This window comes from Ziziphus jujuba, chromosome 12 (genome assembly GCF_031755915.1).
Source record: "Ziziphus jujuba cultivar Dongzao chromosome 12, ASM3175591v1".
In the NCBI taxonomy this organism is placed as follows: domain Eukaryota; kingdom Viridiplantae; phylum Streptophyta; class Magnoliopsida; order Rosales; family Rhamnaceae; genus Ziziphus; species Ziziphus jujuba.
Window position 1 is genome coordinate 26550745 of NC_083390.1, and position 22096 is coordinate 26572840.

Genomic DNA, 22096 nt, shown 5'->3' on the forward strand with positions numbered 1-22096 from the left:
TGATCAAGTTGACTTTGATCAATCTTTGACCTCTTTGAGCTTCAAATCAGCTTCTAGATGCTTTGTAGGATGCCAAATAAGCTGAATATGAAGTCCCACACGTTGCCCATGCTTGGAAAAATAAGAAAAGGCTAAAACAGTAAAATACAGTAAAGCCAGCAAGCAATACAGCAAATTCGGCCAAATTGTTGAGGCTGTCCGTACAAGCCCTTTTTGATTGCATTTGAGGCTGATTTAACTTGATTCCATGACCTCTTAGGCATATGTATTGAACCCATAAAGCATTGGAACCATTTCATGCTTCCCGGACTCCAAAAATGTATCAAAACCGTCACCCGGGTCCATATCGGCTTCCACCACTTGGATGCTTCGAATAGGCTTTGTATCTTCAAGTATGAACAATCTCTGTTGAGATTGATTAAACTCTGTATAAATACTCCCAGGTTGCCCTTAAATCTCTTAATTTGAGCTCTTTTGATTGGCCTAGTCTTCATCCGTGTCGAGTCAGCACCCCAGCGGGTTATCGGTTGAGCGGCCTCGGGCGGAATCACATCACTTCCTATCATGTTTCTATATAGGGTCGGGTTTACCTTTGGTGTGCCATCCTCCTTCTTGTATTTGTCTCCTTGGCTCACTGGTGTTGACATTGGCTTGCATTCATCAAGGTTGAACTTTTTCAAAAGATCTTTGATGTATTTCTCTTGAGATATGAAAATACCCCTAGAGCATTGCATCACTTCCACTCCAAGCAAGTAATTCATTTCACCAAGGCTTGACATTTCAAACTCCTTTTCAAGTTCATTTTTCAAAACTTCCACATTCTTTTCATTTTCACCCGTGACCAACAAATCATCCACATAGAGTGAGATAACAATCATGCCTTCTTCATTCCTTATGTATAGTGTTGGCTCATTTGGACTCCTCCTAAAGCCTTGGTAGGTCAAGTAACCATCAATCTTGCCATACCAAGCCCTAGGTGCTTGCTTTAACCCGTAAAGTGCCTTGTGTAGATGGTAGACTTTGTCCTCATGTCCTTGAACAATGAAGCCCTCGGGTTGCTTGACATAAACCTCCTCTTGAAGCACACCATTCAAGAAAGCCGACTTTACATCAAGGTGGTACACCTTCCATGACATTGAAGCCGAGATGGATAGGATGAGCCTTATGGTCTCCATTCTTGCAACCGGTGCAAACGTCTCTCCATAATCTACACCCGCTTGTTGTGCATAGCCTTTTGCCACAAGCCTTGCCTTGTGCTTGCATATTGTTCCATCCGGGTTGAACTTGGCCCTAAACATCCACTTTACACCAATTGGTTTCTTGTTTTTAGGTTTAGAAACCAAAGACCAAGTTTCATTCTTTTCTATCATATCCATTTCGGTTTGCATGGCCTCCATCCACTCTTTCTTTTGCATAGCTTCTTGAGCATTGGTAGGATCACTCAAGGCAACATTGCACCTTTCATATATTTCAAGCAATGGCCTTTCTCCTCTAACACCATCTCCAATCTCCAATTCAGCTCCAATGGTCTCAAGTGCATCCTCTTCATCATCTTCATTTTCTTCATTGTCATTGTCATTGGTTTCTTCTTCTTCATCATCCAACCGAGCATTATCTTCATGGACAAGAAGCTCCTCCTTTGTCCAATCCCAAACAGCATCTTCATCAATCCTCACATCCCTTGTTACCACAAGTTTCTTGGTTTCCAAGTTGAAAACCCTAAAACCTTTGGTAACCTCACTAAAGCCGACCAAGATGCCCACATTTGCCCTTTTGTCAAGCTTGTCTCTCATGTGTGGATGAACATGAAGAAAACAAACACTCCAAAGATTTTTATGTTGCCCAAAGATGGTTTTTCTCCATACCATATCTTATAGGGTGTCTTGGACTCATTGGCTTTAGTTTATGCTCGGTTTTGGATGTAGCTAGCCGTGTATATGGCTTCGGCCCAAAACTTCTTTGGCATGTTCTTCTCATGTATCATGCACCTTGTCATCTCCATCAAGGTCCTATTTTTCCTCTCACAAACACCATTTTGTTGTGGTGTGTATGGTGTTGTGAATTGATGCACCATTCCATTTTCTTTGCAAAAATCCTCCATAGCCAAACTTGTATATTCTCCACCATTGTCGGTTCTCAAGCACTTCATCTTTGCATTGCTTTGGGTTTCCACCATCTTCTTGAATTCCATGAACTTCTCAAGCACTTGTGACTTGGTTGTTAGAAAATATACCCAACACATCCTTGAGTAGTCATCAATGAAGGTTAGGAAGTACTTACATCCTCCAATTGATGACAAACTCATTGGTCCACACACATCCGAATGGACTAGCTCAAGCTTCTCCTTAGCTCTCCATGAACCGGCTTTAGGGAATGGAAGCCGTGTGGATTTCCCTAGTTCGTATACATCACATAGGCTTTTCATCTCCTCAATCTTTGGCATGTCCTTCACAATGGCATTGGTGTTTTTCATGGCACCATAGCTAGAATGCCCAAGCCTTTTATGCCAAAGTTGAGAAATGGACTCCACTTTGGTTTTTAAGGCTTGTTCATTATTGACTAGGTCCAATCTATAGCTTTTGTCCTTCAATGGTACCTTAAACAGCTCATTACCACAAGCATCATATATGATACATCCATCTTTTGCAAAATTTAAAGCAAAGCCTCTTTCTACCAATTGTGCTACACTAAGAAAGTTTTCACACAAACTAGGAACATATAGCACATCTTTTATAATTTTGGTACCTTCCTTGGTGTTCAAGCACACATCTCCTTTGCCTTCTACTTTCATGAACCGGCCATCACCAATCTTCACTTTGGTTTTGTAGTTTCGGTCAAGCTCCATAAAGCCATCCTTTTGGAAACTCATGTGGTGTGAGCAACCACTATCCACAAGCCAGCCGAGACCACTACTTGTGGCTTTAAGGCATGTGGCCACAAATAGGTTCTCGGCTTCTTCATTAACCACATTGGCTTGTTGTCTCCTTTGCTTGCATACTTTGGCAATGTGGCCTCCAAAAACACTTGGATGGTGGATGTCCAGGCTTCTTGCAATGAGGGCAAGGTGGATGCCCTCCTCGGTTTTGATGGCTTTGTTGTTGTTGTTGTTGATTCCATCCACTTTTGTTGTTGTTTGTGTTGTTGTTGGTTGTAAAACCAGTTTGGTTGGTGTTGTTGCTCTTCCTTCCTTTATTCTTCTTTTTGTTGCCGTGGCCACCATAGAATGCACTCTCTATGGTCTCCTCCTTTCTAATGGCTCTCCTTTGTTCAGTTGCTTGAAGAGCATCGATGAGCTCACTCAAGGTTATTTCACTAAGATTTCTAGATTCTTCAAGGGAGGAAATCTTAGCTTCAAACCTTTCGGGTAAGCTCACCAATACTTTCTCTACTACCCTTTGATCGGTCAATTGCTCACCAAGGACCCGAATTTGATTTACCACTTTGAGCATCCTTTCCATGAAATCCTTGACAAGCTCATTCTCTTTCATCTTCAAGGTCTCAAACTCTCTTCTTAGGTTTAAAACTTGCATTTGCCGAGTTCTAGTATTTCCATGGAACTCCTCTTGAAGCTTTATCCAAACCTCTCTAGCACTTATGCATGACATTATCCTTGTAAAAATGGAATCACTCATGGAGGAGTGCAAAGCAGTGAGGGCCTTGAACCCCTTGGCAACTTCGGCCTCATGTGCATTTCTTTGTGCTTGGGTTGCATTAGCTCTCAACTCCTCCACTACATAACCTTCTTCTATGACTTCGCATAAACCAAAGGCTTGAAGGTAGGCTTTCATTTTTATACTCCAAATGGAATAGTTTTGGCCTTCAAACTTAGGTGGTGTTGGGGTTACAAAGGATTGTGAGGCCATTTGAAAAAATGGTTTTTGAAAAGTTTTGAAAAATGGACACAAGAACAAGCTCTCGGGTGGTGGTGTTTTGGTGAGTTTCAACTAGTCTTTTTGGGAGGTTTTGGTTTCGGTTGGAAGGCTTTAGGTGGGGGATCCTCTCACAAATAAAATGGTCTAGGTTGAAAGCTCACAAGGTCCTAAGAAATTACACTATGCTCTGATACCATGATGGAATTTGGTGTAGGTTTATGTTGTTGTACCCTAAAGCACAATCATTCAAGGTGTTAGTCAAGAATGATTGTTGTTGGTTCTTGGTTCTTGATTTTGTTTTTTTTTTTTTTTTTTTTGGGTTTGTTTAGGTTTTGTTTCTGGTTTTAATGGAGGTTTAGGGTTCTTGAGAAGGTTGTTAGCTTTTGGGAAGAAGAAGAAACCAAAATGTAGTAGATGAGAGAAAGAGAGCCAAAAATGTTGTTTTTCAAAATCTGTTTTTGAATATTTTCTTTCTCAACATTTTTCATTACAATTTTCATATTTTTAAATACATCAAAAAGACAATAAGGCATGCTGCCATATTGAGCAATAAATTCAAAATTATTAAAAGTAACCAACCAAGCCAAACTACCTCAACTAACTCTAATCAATGTGCTGGGCATGCAAGAAACCTTCTTTAATGGGTAGTCCAGCTTGTCTAACGCATTTGAATTTGAAAACCAGCTCCATTTGACTTGAAAATTGGAGGGAAGCCTTTGTGAATATTAAACTATGTTCTAGCCAAAAACCAGATAAAACAAAGTCCATTTACCCATTCAAAAATAATCAAACCCGAGGCAGTTTTGCCCAGTTTTCTGGGCAACAACACTGCACAAGGGTTAGATTGTTTTGGGCTTAACTCAGCCTTCCCAGCTCCAAATTGGGCCATTATTTTTTATGCTTCTTCCTCTGCATATCTAGTGTATCATACCAAAATTTAGGTCCAAATCCCAAACCTACTTCAAACGGAATCCAAAGAAGTGGACTTATGTTGCTGGAAATACAATTCCAGAAACTAGACAAAAAAGGCCTTAAGCTAGATAATGAGCTTAGGGCATTACAAAAAGGATTGTTCTTAAACATTACAAGATAAAATAAAATGTATAAACATAAATAATGTTTGGTCTTTGATGTTGCAAAACAAAGAGTGCAAGTGTAACCGAACTACCTTGCACATTGTGGCAAGATCACCACATTTCAACAGATTCTATAATCATTCTTCGAAACATACATAAGAATTGTCTTGTAACGATTAGATTACATACATCTAGTTCGACCCCCCCTCCTCCTCTAATCAACCCCTTTTTTTAATAAATATCCTTTTTGTAAACCCTTATCTTCTGGTTTTACTTATCATTATCCCCCATGAGTACAATCAATCTAACTGACAAATTCGTTAGACATAATCATTGCATAGAAATATCGGGATTGAGTTGATTGAAGTTCATATAATTTATTATTTATTAATTTTTTTGGGTCAATCAGTGAATTGAATGAACAAAACAATATCAATAGAAAGGGAGTATTCATTGGAGGGTGGTATAAATCGACCAAACAGGAATTTGAGGAAAAAGATCTTTTAGATCTCTTTCCTTTTTTTTTTTATCTTTTTTTTACAACTCCTTAACTTAATATCGTAATATTCTTTTTACTATTACTATAGATTGTATATACTTTATTCTTATTTCCATCTTATTTGTATACTTTTCTTCCTTAAGTCCAAATGGATTACTTTGAGACACGTAGACATGCCGTCAGGCTAAGCTAAAAAAAAGACTATGTCAAAAACTAATCAATGATGACCTTCCATGGATTCGCCTGTATAAGCCGTAGCTAAGGTTACAAAAATAAGAGCTTGAATGCCACTTGTAAATAATCCAAGGAACATGATAGGTATAGGAACCACTAAAGGTACTAAAGAAACAAGAACAACAACTACTAATTCATCGGCTAATATATTGTTATTGGTTGAATGTATTTACCAAAATAACCCAATCCCTTTTTTGAAAGGCCCGCATAGAAATATGCTACTGACGTGAGTAAAGCTAAAGCAACAGTAGTATTTATATCATTTGTGGACATGGCTAACTCCCCATGAGGTAACTATATGATTTTCTAAGGTAAAATAGCCCCTGACCAATTCGAATAAAAAATAAATAAAAACATATTCCAACAAATGGAACCCAGGGACCTCATTCTTCTCCAATCCACGTTTTGTTCACGTCTCGAATGAATTCAAGGACATTCTGAATACCATCTCATTTTTTATTTGCATACTTGCATTGGATATTTTGAATACCTACTAATCGTATAATATCCTCAGTTATTTTTATCTCTCTTATGCGAGTCAGAAATAGTAACCGATTCAATAAATCTATTCTATGGAGTTCGAAAAATAATTTACTTATCTTATTATTAATCAAGAGTTTCGTATATAGCTAGAATGGCCCTAACAAATAGAAAATACTAATTTGTTAAGAATTAATCGAATTGAATCCATAGCGTCATCATTTGTTGGAACCGAAATATCTGCTGGATTTGGATCACAATTTGTATTGTTGGAATGCCCAAAGTCATACATTCGTGAAGAGTTGTAGATTCTTCTTGCTGATCAATAATTATTTCAATATCAGGCAATCCTGTTATATATTTAATCCCGCCGAGATATGTTTGCGAGTGAGATAATTGTCTCTTCAACAGCGCTGCATCCCTTTTCGAAAGACGATTGAGTCTCCCCATCTTTTGTTCCATTCTCAAGTCCCTGAATTTATGAAGTCTCGTTTCTATAGTATACCAATTCATTAACATACCATCTAGCCTTTTTTTATTAACATAATGACACCGAGCCTTTATTGCAGCCTGTGCTACCGAATCTACTACTTTATTTTTAGTACCAACAATTAAGAATTGTTTTCCCCTACTTGTAGCATCAAAACCTAAATCACAAGCTTCTGCCAAAAATCGAGTAGTTCTAGCATGATTTATATTATGAATACCTTTACGCCTTGCAAAGATATAAGGTGCCATTCGAGGATTCCATTTCCTAGTACCATGACCAAAATGAACTCCTGCTCCCATCATCTCTTCCAAATTGATGGTCCAATATCTTCTTGTCATTTCTCCCCATACTTCTTCTGTTTTTTATGTTTTCATTGAAAAAAAGAAAAGAAGAGAAGCTAAAATAGAAATAAATAATTGATCCAACGGAACCTTCTCTTCTACCGAAGATTGGCCATTGATACACGATCCAGACCATTCATTTTTTTTTCTATTCGTTATTATCGTTATTTCTTTTACCAAATTAAATGACCACAACGCAAATAGAAAAAAGGATGAATTTGCTTTTAAGAATTATTAAATCCTAGAAACGATTTTTTTGATATATCATATAAATTATTTGAAATGCAAAAATCAAATAATTCTCTGTGGTCCAACAAAATGTCTTTCATTTCCCACTCAAATAAATTCTTCTTTTTCATTTCCAAAGGAATGTTATGATGCTGCCTTGAACGGTGCACTAATCTTTTGAATTCAGTCCCAACGGTTATCATTCCCCCTAGAACAATGTTCTCTTTTAGAGCATTCAACCAATCGATATGGCCACATAGAGTAGCTTTGCTAAAACGGGAGCAGTTTCTTGAAAACTCACTTCGGATATGAAACTTTGAGTATTTAAAGATGCTTTCGCTATTCCCAATAATATGGCTCTATAACAAATCACTTCTTCCAAAGCATGCCCCATTCATTCCGCTCGCAACAATCTAATTTGTTCTCCCGGTGAAAAAACATTAGACATTCCATATTCTGAAATCAGCACTTTTAATGTTATTTGACAATAATTTCTATATGTCTATTATGGATCTGCACCCCTGAGATCGATAAACCTTTTGTATCTTATTAACCAATGAGATATGACTTTGCACTATAGTTAGCTCAGCACCAATCAAGAATCCCCAAGGAATTCTAAGAACTCTTGTTATTGTTTGTTCCAACTCTCAACCCTTTTTTCTAGGTTCATCGATATTGAATCAATCAAATGCAATTCTAACACTTGTTCCACTTTTGGAAGACCCTGTGTTATATCACCAGATCTCGATTTTTAGTATATAAATGTAACTAATGTATCTCCTTTGGAAAGTATTTCTCTATAATGGCCATGAACAGTTGCTCCTGGAGTGGCGAAATAAGGCTTTGCCGATCTTATTACTACAGAGTCAATTTGAACAATTATAACTTGGCTCGATTTTAGGTACAGCACTTTTTTACCTATACATACATTTTCACAAATAAACTACCCCAGGCTAATTATTTTAGTTGTTTCTAAATAATAGTTATGATCATAATTATGACGGAGAAATGCCAATTTAAGTTGAATGGATTCAAAAGGATGTTGTTGCATGGAGTGGAATTATAAATTCTCCCGTTTTCATCCCTTAAACAATATTCAAGTACTTGAAAAGTATGTTCTAAATTGTCAAGTTTTAAATATTTAGTTACCGAGATCTGATTATGAGTTTTTAAAAGGTAATTATCAATTTGAGAGGCTGTTCCTAAAGGGCCTAATGAATTTCTAATTGGAGGATATCCTTTAATTGATTCTTTTATTACATTTTAATATTTTACATAATTGAATGGACCCATTTGAAAACAATTCAACGATGACAAAATTATCAAAGGTTAAGATTCCTTACTTCTATTCAACAACGTACAAATAGTTCCTTAATTTTGGCTAAGTGATTGTTGAATCCTTTCATTGGAATAAATAGAATAAAATGGATTGGTACGGTTTAACCTATTATCATAGATCAATCCTAAACCTAACGAATCATGCCTTTTTTTGATATATCAAATATGGGATTTCACTAAGTTGATTCTTAGGAAATCTTGAATCAAACCATTTGTCCTTACTTCAACAAAGGAAGCATGGGCCTCTTTGATAGAAGAAGTTTTTTGGTCTTGGTCCCAATTCAACACTAAACAAGTCTGAAGTAATTGAATGCTTGTGCCATAAATTCCCCAAATTGGTTTGCCATTTCCATAAAGAATATAATTTACAACTCTAAGTTCTAGATTATCACTTTCCTGCAACGGGTCTCAGGGGAAAAGTGTTTCTAAATTTATACCGTCCACTACTTCATATATGATTACAGGCCGAACCAAAACAAAATATTTTTTCTTGGTAGGTGTGATCCATTGGACATAGATCCAATTTTCCAATTTTTTTTATTCCTTACTTTTTTTTTTAACCATTCCTGGTGGTATCAAGATGCCACTGTGTCAAAATATCTTATCCATCTCTACAGCAAAATGGATATCTCCAGAAAATATTTTAAGTTCAATCTTTTTTTTTTTTGTTCTCTCCACTCGTACCAATCTGCCTGCTCGACTTCTTATATTTAAAGTGATTCATGTATCTACTCCAATGATACTATTGTTCCATACCATTATGGAAGAAGATTCGGGTAAAATATGCACTTCCTCTAGAATGAAAAATAATCGATCTACTTTCATTTAGTATTCTGGCTTAAATTCTTTGACTCTTTGATACTCAAGCAAATCCTATTTTTTTTAGGATTAAATATAACCCTATTGTCCCATATTTAGTAATTCCTAAACTTTTTCTTCAGTATTGAGGATCATCAAAATAAGCAAAAACAATATTTCTACAAAAAATACCAATTATCGGTATTACAATCGAAATAGTGGGATGAGGTATTAGTTCTTTCTCTTGTTTTTTAATCCACTAGAATGGAATAATGAATCTATTTCATTGTCCCTTTGCCAATAAAAGTAAATCATAATTTTTGTGTAGAACAGAAGGAAATATGAAATTACAATGACCTTTATATATGATTCGATTAATTTCTGAATAATCGGAAATGATACTTTCTTTTTTACCAAAAATACCCAAACTAAAGAATTTGTGTTTTACTTGATCATTATTTATTTGATTTCCTAAAAGGATAAAAAATATTTTTCCTTCAGCAGAAATAAAATGAACATTCGTATGATCTTGATCTTTGTGGAGTGAAAGGGGGACGAGACTGGATTGGCATGAACCTCTTGACAATATTCATAAATGACTTGTTTTCGGTAAGAGATGGACATTACTATATGTAAATTATGGTGCTTGGTATACATTGGTACTCCAGTGAATTTCTCCCTCTAAGTCAAAATAAATATGTTTTCAAACCTTTTCTTTAAAATTTAAAGTGTATTTTCCCATGCGAATTTCAGCAATAACTTGTTCGGAATCTACATATTGATCATTTTGAACTAAAATAAAACTTTTCAGTTACTACATAGGACGCCCATGGCGTGTACGTGTAGGATGAACCAAATCCTCATTGAATTTTATTTTTCCATTAGAAGGGGCTCATACATGTTTTGCAATACCCCCTGTGAATACCACACCGGTATTAAAAGTTCTTAATGTTAGTTGAGTGCCCAGTTCCCCAATAGAGTGACCGGCAATAATACCTACAGCTTCTCCCAATTCGACCAGGTTCCTATGAGTGGGGCTCCGACCATAATATAATCGGTAAATCCAAGACGTGCTTTTACAAGTAAAGGGAGTTCGGATAGAGATTCGTTGTATTTGAAAGGTTATGAATCGATTGACAAGTCCAATCCCAATGTATTGATTTCGGATGGAAATACATCAAGGGCCTATATATATCATCTGCTAATACACAACCAATTAATGTTTGGATAAAAATTCTTTCCGGCATCATCCCATTGCGAGGACTCACAAAAATACCTTGGGTAGTGCCACAATTTGTTCTACGTACAGCAATGTGTTTAACTACTTTAAACAAGTCTGCGTGTAAGATATCCAGCATTCGATGTTTGTATAGCAGTATCCACAACTCCTTTGCGAACTCCGTAACAAGAAATTATATATTCTGTTAAAGAAAATCCTTCACGTAAATTGCTTTGGATAGGTAAATCAATCATTTGTCCTTGTGGATCCCACATTAACCCTCTCGTACCTACTAATCGGTGTACTTGAGATACATTTGCTCTAACTCCCAAAAAGGACATTATATGGATTGGATTAAAAGGTCAGTCATCCTAAAATTAGGATTCATTTCTTGTTGTAAATAGTCATTGTAGCATACCATATCTCAATAGATTGTCGTACTTTTTCCACTGTGTGTACATTCCCATAATGATGGTGTTTTTCCAAAATCAAACCTTGTTGTTCAGCATCTTGGACTAGCCATCCCTTAGAAGGTATTGTTAAAAGATCATCAATTCCTAATGAAATGGATGTCGCAGTGGTTTGTCGGAATCCCAGAGTCTTTACTTGATCTATAATGTGTGATATATATGCCATTCCGAAGTGATCTATTAATCTACTAATAAGCCATTTAATGGCAGTTCCATGTATCACTTTATTATGAAAGGCCAAATTAGCCCGTTCTGCCATAAGTACCTCCATATTCCACTGAGTGGGGTTCGCCAATGGGTTTGAGTCAATGATTGGAAAACTTCCTTTTCTCAATCTTGATTCGCATAGAAATTCAGGAACTATGGTTCTGCTTGAACCGGAGAGACCTGAATTCACACTGGTGTCATAGAATTGCTTAGCTTGGATACCATATTATTGGTATCATATGAGTAGGCTACGTAAAATCCTTGTATAGCTTCTTTGTTTTCTCGATAAAGAGAAATATGACCAACAGTGGTTCAAGCGTATATACAAAAAAATTATTTTTTTATGCTTCTTACTATTAGATAGGGCCCATAAATCTCATGATAGGTACCCAAAGGTTCATAGTGAACTTTGAGGGGAGCTTCTCTTGAAGTAATAACGCATTGATCTAGTTGCCACCGGAGCCACAAAGGACTATCTAAATGGATTCTTTTCTGCCGATAAGCTCCAATTGCATAAGAGGAATTACGAAAATGGGGCTCTTTTTTCTTTCGTATACTTATTATCGTCAGTTCTTCCATTTTGATAATTTCAGTGATTCCATGGATTATATCTATTTGCACAACTACCTCGGCGATTCCCGCTCGTTAATACATAAAGCCCAATAAGCATATCTTGAGTTGGTACAGAAATGGGATCTCCAATAGTTGGCGATAACAGATTCGTATGAGAAAACTTAAGTAAATGAGTCTTCGCTTGAGCCTCTAAAGATAAGGATACATGAATAGCCATTTAATCCCCATCAAAGTCTGCATTGAATCCCCTACAAACTAATGGATGTAGACAAATAGCATGTCCTTCGACTAAAATGGATTGGAAGGCCTGTATGCCTAATCTATGCAGAGTGGATGCCCTATTCAGCAATACGGGATGCCTTTGCATAACTTCTTGAAGTATTTCCCATACAACGGTTCTTTTTCATGAATTTTACTCATAGTAGCTCCTATGTTCGAAGCAAACTATTTTCTAATTAAACCACAAATTACAAATGTCTGGAACAGTTCTATTACTATTTCACGAGGCAATCCACATTGATGTAATGAAAGTGAAGGACCTATGACAATGGCAGAGCACCCCGAATAATTAACAAGTTTACCAAGCAGAGTCTCATGAAATCTTCTTTCTTTGCCTTATTATGATCATCCCTCATTGGTTGTTCGTGGATTCCATTATCAAGAAGAGTATCCACGGCTTCTTGTACCAATTTCTCCTAACACATTACTAATTCCCGTGGCATAGATCTACTTGTGGTTAATAGATTGATAAGAGTATTGTTCGAATAGATAACTCTTCTATAGAGTTCATTAATATCCTAGCTCATTAGTTCACCCCTATCTATCTGAATAATAGGTCTTAACTTGGTAGGAAGAACTGGTAATAGACATAAAACCATCCACTCAGGTTCTATATTTGTTCGAATAAAATTCTTAGCTAATTTCCTAGCTCTAGTAGAAATTTCTCAATTTTGAAATGTCTCGAAGCCTTGGGTAGTAAAAAAAAGTGGGATGCTGTATTTCTAGGATTGGAACTCATATTCGAATGAACCTTGTAATCGTAAGAAAGTGGGTTTTTTAGTTATGGGCCTAGCAAAAGAAAAATTTAGATAGGGTCCTATTGGATCTTCCCCCCTCAAAATCGGACGTGAAAGTTTCCTCTCATCCGGCTCAAGTAGTTACACCAAAAAAGACAAAGAAAATAAAGAGGTTTCGTTTCCACTTTCAAATTCTATAAAAACACCAAAAAATCTACTCCTTACTCAAGTTCCAAAAGAAGGTCAAGCAACATTTCATTGATTCATTTTATTTATTTGTTTTATCATATTTTCTAAATTGAATTCTTTATTTAATTATGGCATAATAAAATAAATGAAATATGAAATTATTGAGTAGTCTACTTCGCCTATACTTCGCCTCAACGGTTATTTCATGATATCCTTAACGCCTATATGCGATGGATAGACTCGTGCAACCATGACATATTTGCTTAGTTCAACAGAATTTCTTTCGTTTAGAAAGAAAGGAAATGGTTAATTCCATAAAAGAAGTCATTTTTTTCACGAGGTACAAATTTCTATTTATTTGTTACTGAATCAACCATAGACCAATTCTTTTTTTACTTGGGAGTATTGAACACACCTATAATTTTGAGTTTCATGTTACTCCTACCAAGAGACATGTCAGATCTAGAGCATCCTAATTCGATTGAATGGGATGACAGTTTCTCGTTCTGAATTTGTAAACGCATAATTTTGATCAAATCACACATCACAATATACTAGGTCTTCTAATTCTTTAAGAGGCTTATCTAAAAGATTCGCAATATAACTAGGAAGACGTTTCAAATACCACACATGGGTTACTAGGCATGCTAGTTTGATGTAACCCATTTGATATCTTCATATATGAGAACCAACAAATTCAACTCCGCATTGTTCACAAAATTTTGCTTCTTCTTTTTCATCTTCTATTACTCGATAATTTCCACAAGCGTAAATCCCACTTTATAGGCCCAAATATTCTTTCACAAAATAATCCATCTTTTTCCAGTTTATTAGTTTTGTAATGAAAAGTGTAGGGTTTTGTCACCTCTCCAATTATCTCTCCATTAGGTAGGATTTTTTTTGCCCAAGCACTTATTTGTTGAGGAGAAACTAATCCGATTTGAAGTTGTTGATGTTTATACTGATTGATCATAGAAGAAAAATTTGAATTCATTCCAATTAAGCATCCTTCTTCTTAATTTGGAAGTTTTTCTCAGATACGAGGAAATGATTCAATTTCAAAGCCAAAGATCGTAATTCTTGAACTAGCAATCGAAAAGATTCTGGAGTGGCCTCCGATTTAGGTATTATTCCTCCAACGATTGTAGTACCAAGTACTCCTTGGCAAGCTCTAATATGATCAGATTTATAAGTAAGCATCTCTTGTAAAATATGAGCGACACCAAATCCTTCTAAAGCCCAAACTTCCATTTCTCCTATCCGCTGCCCCCCCTGCTTGGCCCTTCCTCTAAGTGGTTGTTATGTATAATGTCCGCTAGAACGTCCATGCATTTTATCATCAACTTGATGAATTAATTTCAAGATATAAGGCTTTCCTATTATAATAGGTTGTTCAAAAGGATCCCCCGTTCTTCCATCAAATATTATGCTTTTTCCGAGATAGTCGGGTTTAAATACCCATGGATTCACTATTTACTTACTGGCTTCATATAATTCAGAAAAGGCTAGTTTTCTCAAAGCCTCCTGCTCATATCTCCCACCAAAAGGTGCTATTCGATAATGTACCCGAGAGTGACTATGAATTCATGAACGATTCTTGAATTGGAATCGAAAACTGTATTTCCCTAATGATCTAAGAAAATCCAAATTGATACAAAACTAATATATATATTTTTTCAATAAAAGAAAGAAGGCTTCTCAGTTTCAATTATAACAGCAATTAGGGGTATATGTAAACCCCATAACATAAATTTTTTAAACAAATAAATCGGGTATCTTATCTGTACATGATGTCAATAGTTAATGGTTCAAATTTGTCTTGAATTTTTACTTTTATCACTGAAAATCCACATCCACATTTGGTTTTTCACTCGAAATGGAAGGGAATGTTTTCATATATTTTGTATCGCTTTGGTGGCATGGCCGAGCGGTAAGGTGGGGGACTGCAAATCCTTTTTCCCCAGTTCAAATCCGGGTGTCTCCTGATCAACAAAAGAATCAAAATACCTATATATAAAGAATATATAATTTTTTTTTCATATTTTACTTATATTGAACATCTAATTTCCATTTATAATATAAATTTATAAATAGAAATTATAAATAAAATGCAAAAAGAAATTCTTACCTTAATCTCTAATATTTTACTTTAATCTCTAATCAAGAACATGTAATAGGACATCTTCGATTGTTTCATAGAGCCAATCGAGACGTAGATCAAATGGGAAAGATGGGAAAGAAAGAAATAAGGGTATGCGGTAGATAGTGATCTATCTTGATTCTATATTGTTATACTTTTGATTTAATAAAAAATAAAATGAAGGGCACCAAAAGAAAGAATAGGTTTTATTATTACTACATGTTAGTAACAGCCTTTTGCTACTTCAATCAAAAGGCTGTCCCGCGTATTTTGCTAGTGCTTAATGTCTTTTGATTATACCAGAAATCTTATAATTATAAGAACGTGTTATAATTGGATTTATTGGATTGAACCCCCCGTTGACTTTGCACTAGTGATTTTTTTATTATTAGTGAACAATAATTGAATAATTCCTTCATATTTATAGAGATAGAGGACATAATTCACATGGATATAGTAAGTCTCGCTTAGGCTGCTATAATGGTAGTCTTTACATTTTCCCTTTCACTTGTAGTATGGGGCAGAAGTGGACTCTAGAAGTACTGCTTATTGAATTTAGGAACCAAACTGTATCAATTTTTTTTATAGATCTCCCTGCAAAGCCTTTTTTTATTTTAATTTCACTATTTAAATTAAAATTCCATTTTGAAATGGAAACAAAAAACATCTTCATTTCGAAACGGTATTTGATTCTAGTGGAGTAATGGATTCTATGAATAATATATGAACTCTTTCAATCAAAAAAATATTGCAATTATTCCCATGTTTGTATTTCGAAAGGAATACAAATGGTAGGAAATTGATTCCAATCGTATTTTTCATAACTTTTCTATTTTGATGACCCGACTCTTACCAGAGTTATATATGGGCAATGTGAAATAACGGAACCTTTTTTTTTCAATTTTTTTTTTTATTGTTTAAAGAGAAAAGAAGTATGTTATTACATGGATACACATTTTTTATGGGAAACAACATAGTAGTTGTCCAGCAAGATACTACAACTCCGTATAATAAAATATTGTCTTTATTGAACTCATTTCATGTCATGGTTCAAAGGTTAAAAATCGGTGAGGTTTACTAATCCTTTTTGAAATCCGAAGAAGTTCCCACGGAACCCTTCGGAACCTCTGTCAACTGCTCAATCAATTACTTCTTTGTCGGAATGCTAACAAACATATTACTTGCTTTTATTTTATCCATACCCTTTTTTCCTTCATTGGTTTTTTTCTTTCTTTCAATGGATATTGGGATTCATATTAAAAATAATCAAAAATAAAGGAATTATAATTGTACAAATAAGAGTTGTCTTTTGATTACTTTCGATTATTAATTGGAATAAACACAAATTAAAGAGAACTAGATGAAGAAATAGAATTGGGACACGACATTATGCAATTTATATATGGAATTGATATATATATATGAAGATAATAATGTAAATTGATATATATTAAGTTAACCTATATCTTCAGACAATAAACTTTATACGATACAATGACAATACTATATAGTATGGTAGAAAGAAAAAATATGAATCTTTATTTCTACCATACTATTGTCTCTCATAGAATACTGCTGATTCTATTTTGTTCATTTCATTCATTTAATATGCAAAATTGGAATCTTTTTCATTTTATTTCTTTTCTTCAATCATTGATAAGAACTAAAAAGTCAAGTTTAATTCAAATCAAGTGCTCTGACTTACTGTTTTTACTTATATTATAAGTAAAAAAGCAGTAGGAACTATAATGAACAGTGCAGTAGCAATAAATGCAAGAATATTGACTTCCATAATTTCATCATTTCATTTTTCTTTAATTATCAATAACTCAGGATTTAATCCCATAGAGATGATAAATGTTTCGTCTATAAATTTAATGGGATGAATTACGTCTCGATGTAATCGAGTTGGATCAATATCATGAATAACAATATCTCGGCAATCAAATCGATTCATCATCAAGAATTGAATAGTATAACATAGGAAGATCTTTTATCCATACCGAATTCAAAGGTTGATTCTTGATCCAATCAGAAATTCCTTATATTAATTTAAATTTTGATTTATCATTCTTTTCCATTCTTTTTTTCTATAACTTACCGCCTGCCTTGTATAATCATCTGATCCTTGTACAATCATCTGATGAGGTATCGTCTAACCACCTTTACACTTACCTTACCATTGATTTTAACCAAACCCAAACAAACAATCGAAATGAAAAAAATGAGGGATCCGGTTGGGAATGAAATTTGGCTATTTGTACTCCCTTTCACAGAAAAATGGAGAGACAAATGGATGTATTTTTGTTAATGATTTCATTCAAACACTTTCAATTTAGATTTTCGATTAGAATTGTCATGTTGGAACAGAGAAGCAACTGATATATTCTATCCACATGGATATGTGCTTTAGCGAAAGTGGCGTGGATTACTAATAATCTTTTTGTTATTGCCAAATCAATTGGATAATCAATCTTTCAATGAAAAGGTTTGTTTTTCTTTATTTTACTCTTGTCCTTAGCCTTTACACTTACCGATCCTGATATGAATCTAGATCATTAGAAAAAAAAACATTTGTTGGAAAAAAAATAAAGTAAATAGAGTAACTAAATAGTAGAGATATATAAAAAACTTTTACTTTTTTCCTATTGGGATCGAGGATATTGGGAAAACAACAAATGGGTTATATCATGGTAGATCGATGAATTATTGGGCCGAGCTGGATTTGAACCAGCATAGACATATTGCCAATGAATTTACAGTCCGTCCCCATTAACCACTCAACCCTGGACAGGAAGAGGCAATTTCATGCTTATTGATAGTCCATGATCAACTTCCTTTCATAGTACCTTACCCCAGGGGAAGTCGAATCCCTGCTACCTCCTTGAAAGAGAGATGTCCTGAACCACTAGACGATGGGGGCAAACTTGCTCGACTGCCATCATACTATGCTCATAGGATGAATAGTTTGGGAATGGTATGACTTATTACAAAGGATAGTACTTTTCGGTGGGTAATTGGTTTACCAGAAAGGGGGATTAAACCCCATTCTTACACTTTCATTCATTGATTCACTCATTGTTAAAATTAGGTGGGCATATTTCTACCTCACACAAAGACAAGAAATTCAAATAAAAAAATGACAAGTTATTGAATTTTTTTTCTCTAAATTTTTTTTGGCCGAATCTATTTATCAACGATTGCTTCGATAAAATATTTTGGAGCTATGTTGAATTGGTAGGTATATGTATCATTCAAATTAATTTCATTATAATGGAAAATAATGGAAAGAAATTAGGTTCGGCTGGTCTAAAAACAATTCATTGCATTGATATTTATCAAATCCAATACCAATAGACCTGTTTTTACCTACACTTACTAGTATATTCTATACTCACTAGGTAAATCAAATTGAGCATTCCTGAATGACCCACTATGCGTCTAAGATATATCTATTACATAGATTGTAACGTATAAACGTATGATACGAACCTAGGACGACCTACTCCTAAACCCGTATTATATTAGCCCGGATCTTTAATTAAGTTCAAGTTCTAATGGAATGGACCTCAACCCCTAACCAACCTGTGGTTAGAAACCTTGGTGTAATGTCGACGCCACAATAGGGGATGGAAAACCTATTGATAAGTCAAGCTAAACCAACCAATTCTCCAATGGTGTTTTAGGTGTTCCCAAAGAACAAAGAGATAATTAATCTCACAAGTATTTTCTTTATCAAATCAAAGTTGTATTATTATTGAAAAATAAGCCTTTAAATAGGCTACAAAGCCACGAAATAAAACCCTAAAAACAAAGGAAAAACCGGCCACACACATAAAGAAACCTAGTTGGCCGAAACTATACTTCCTTTCCTAATCTAAGTTTGATTAATTAATTCCTTTATATTAAATTAGGAATTAATTAATTTACAATGGAAAGAATAAAATAAAAACCTTCCTAAAGTTATTTGTCCAGAAAATAAATAAATAAAAGCCAAAAGTAATGGTAGTTTCCTAAAACAAAAAGTAAAAACAAATTAGGAAACTAAAAATGCTAGCCTTTTGATCAAGTTGACTTTGATCAATCTTTGACCTCTTTGAGCTTCAAATCAGCTTCTAGATGCTTTTTAGGATGCTAAATAAACTGAATATGAAGTCCCACACGTTGCCCATGCTTGGAAAAATAAGAAAAGGCTAATACAGTAAAATACAGTAAAGCCAGCAAGCAATACAGCAAATTCGGCCAAATTGTTGATGCTGTCCGTACAAGCCCTTTTTGATTGCATTTGAGGCTGATTTAACTTGATTCCATGACCTCTTAGGCATATGTATTGAACCCATAAATCATTGGAACCATTTCATGCTTCCCAGACTCCAAAATGTACCAAAACCGCCACCCGGGCCCGTTTTGGCTTCTATTGCTTGTATGAGTAAAACAGGCCTTGGTTCTTTAGATATGGCCAACCCCTCTTGACTATGACTTATTCCTTGTATAAATACAGCAAGATTGTCCTTGAACTTCTTGGCTAGGGCTCTAGTGATCGGTCCCACCTTCATCTGTAACGGATCGGCACCCCAGCGGGTTGTCGGTTGTATGGGTTCAGGTGGATTCGCATCATTCCCCTCCTCTTGAAAAGGATTTGTCCTCAAATCGAAGTCATCACCTGCAGCAAAAGGAGACAAATCAGCAATATTTAAGGTAGCACTAACATTATACTCACCCGGTAGATCAAGTTTGTAGGCATTGTCATTTATCCGCTCCAAAACTTGAAAAAGTCCATCCATAGGCGGCATGAGCTTTGACGTTCTTTGTTTAGGAAACCTTTCCTTTCGTAAGTGCAACCAAACCAATTTTCCTGGGTCAAACACTATTACAACAAAATCTAGAAATGCATGCTCATTTTGGTAAAAATTACACTTTTTAAAGTTAGCAAACAATATTTCCCAAATTTTCAAATTGCCACTAAGTAAAGCTCTCAGCAATGCAGATAAAGTTCTATGCAATAAAGACATCTTTAAATAAGTATCTTTAAAATTCATGGTCAGCAATGATTTCTTATTCATAATTAATTTATTAACATCACCAAAGCTAAGATAAAAATTTATATTTTTCCATTCTTGTTTTCCTTTTCCTTTCCCACTCACGGCCATCTCACCTTCCTCACTCTCGGCTTTTGCACCAAATTTCTCACTCTTGGTTTTAATAAAATTTTTCCACACAACCTGAGTATTAGAAGACTTACCTTGGACAGCAAGCTCACCTTTTCCCTCTTGATTGGATGGTAGTCCAATTGGAATTTCATTTGGGAAGACATCTCCAAATTCCTTCAAAAGAGAAATCATTGAACTTGGCAATTCAAGTTCTTCAAAGTTAGTTTGATCATTAAAATAATTTTCTTTATAAATTATGACCAGCAAAGGTTTCTTACACTCAATAACCTTATTAATATCCCCTAAACTCAAATAAAAGTTGCTACTTGACCTTTCTTTTCTTTCTTTTTCTTTTTCTCTCTCGGATTGGCGCAAACATTCGGATTTCCCTTCCTTCTCCAAACTCTCGGGTTTGCCACTTTCTTTCCCCTCTCTTTCGGTTGTTCTTTGATCTTTCCACTCAATATAAGTCTTAGAAACCTTACCATGATCAGCAACCTCAATCTTACCTCCTTGAAAGGATGGTGAAGCCATTGGTGCCATAATTGCTTTTTCCTTGAGCTTTTCAGCTTCTCTCCTTTGTTGCATTTGTAATTGGTCTTTGTAAACCTCTTTAGGAGATAATTGTTCCAGCTTGACCTTCTTCCCTTTAAACCTAAAAACAATACTATTTTCTCGACCAAAATGAGTAGCATCTTTATCAAATTGCCATGGTCTACCTAATAGTATATGTCCAGCAATCATGGGTACAATATCACATAAAACTACATCCTCATATCTACCTATATTAAATTTTACTTTGGCTTGTTTATTCACTTTTATTTCACCACTATCATTAAGCCATTGTAATCTATAAGGTTCTGGATGTTTAATAGTTATTAAGCCTAATTTATCAACTACAATGTTACTAATTACATTTGTACAACTTCCACTATCAATAATCATACTACAAATCTTACCTTGAATTTCACATCGGGTGTGGAAGATGTTCTCTCTTTGAATTCCATCCTCATCTTTGTATGCAGCAAGTACTCTCCTAGAAAGCAAGTTTAATTCAGTATTGGATGCTTGCAAGGTTTCGGGTTCATCCTCTAAGTCCTCCTCCTCTTGCTTGGCTTCATCCTCACTTTCTTCACTTTCCAATTCTAGCTCGTCATTGCCCTTTAACACCATGATTCTTCTATTCAGGCATTGGCTAGCAATGTGTCCTCCTCCCTGGCACTAAAAACACACAACATCATGAGGTCTAGAAGGTTTAGGATCTAATTTTACCTCATTCTTTGGTGCTTGGATAGATTCGGTTATAGTCTCCTTCCTTGGCCAATTTGAACTTTCTTCTTTGACTTTCGGCTTTGGCTTGCTTTCATAGATGGGATTGTTCCTCCAGCCACTTGAATTGGACCTTCCACTGTTTGAAACACCTCCAAACCATGATCTTACACCCCTCCTTTTGAATTGATGCTCTAATTTAATAGCCACATGCAACATCTCCTCCAGTTCCACATATTGTTGCAATTCTAGTTGATTGGCTATTTCACGATTCAAACCACCAAAAAACCTTGCCATGGTTGCTTCCCTATCTTCATTCAAGTTCAATCTCATCATAAGCATCTCTATTTCCTTGTAATAATCCTCCATGGATCCATGTCCTTGAGATAAAGATTGAAGTCTTTGATGCAGCAACCTATGATAGTGTGATGGTACGAATCGCTTCCTCATGGCTCCTTTCATTTGTCGCCATGTAGTAATCAAGTCATCACCAACTCTCCTTCGAGT

General features: G+C 35.3%; 1 protein-coding gene and 3 pseudogenes across 1 annotated transcript; all 4 read right to left on the bottom strand.

Annotated features, from left to right (window-relative positions):
• Positions 1–6291: 6291 nt before the first annotated feature.
• Positions 6292–6989, bottom strand: LOC125418702 (small ribosomal subunit protein uS2c-like; annotated as a pseudogene).
• A 227-nt stretch (positions 6990–7216) lies between these two features.
• On the bottom strand, positions 7217–11316 carry LOC125418532 (DNA-directed RNA polymerase subunit beta''-like; annotated as a pseudogene).
• Positions 11317–11438: 122 nt separating this feature from the next.
• Positions 11439–14024, bottom strand: LOC125418531 (DNA-directed RNA polymerase subunit beta'-like; annotated as a pseudogene).
• A 3926-nt stretch (positions 14025–17950) lies between these two features.
• LOC125418530 (uncharacterized) lies at positions 17951–18115 on the bottom strand. The gene is given in 2 exon segments (XM_048462096.1): positions 17951–17956; positions 18020–18115. Coding segments are annotated over 2 exon segments (102 nt in total).
• Positions 18116–22096: the final 3981 nt, after the last annotated feature.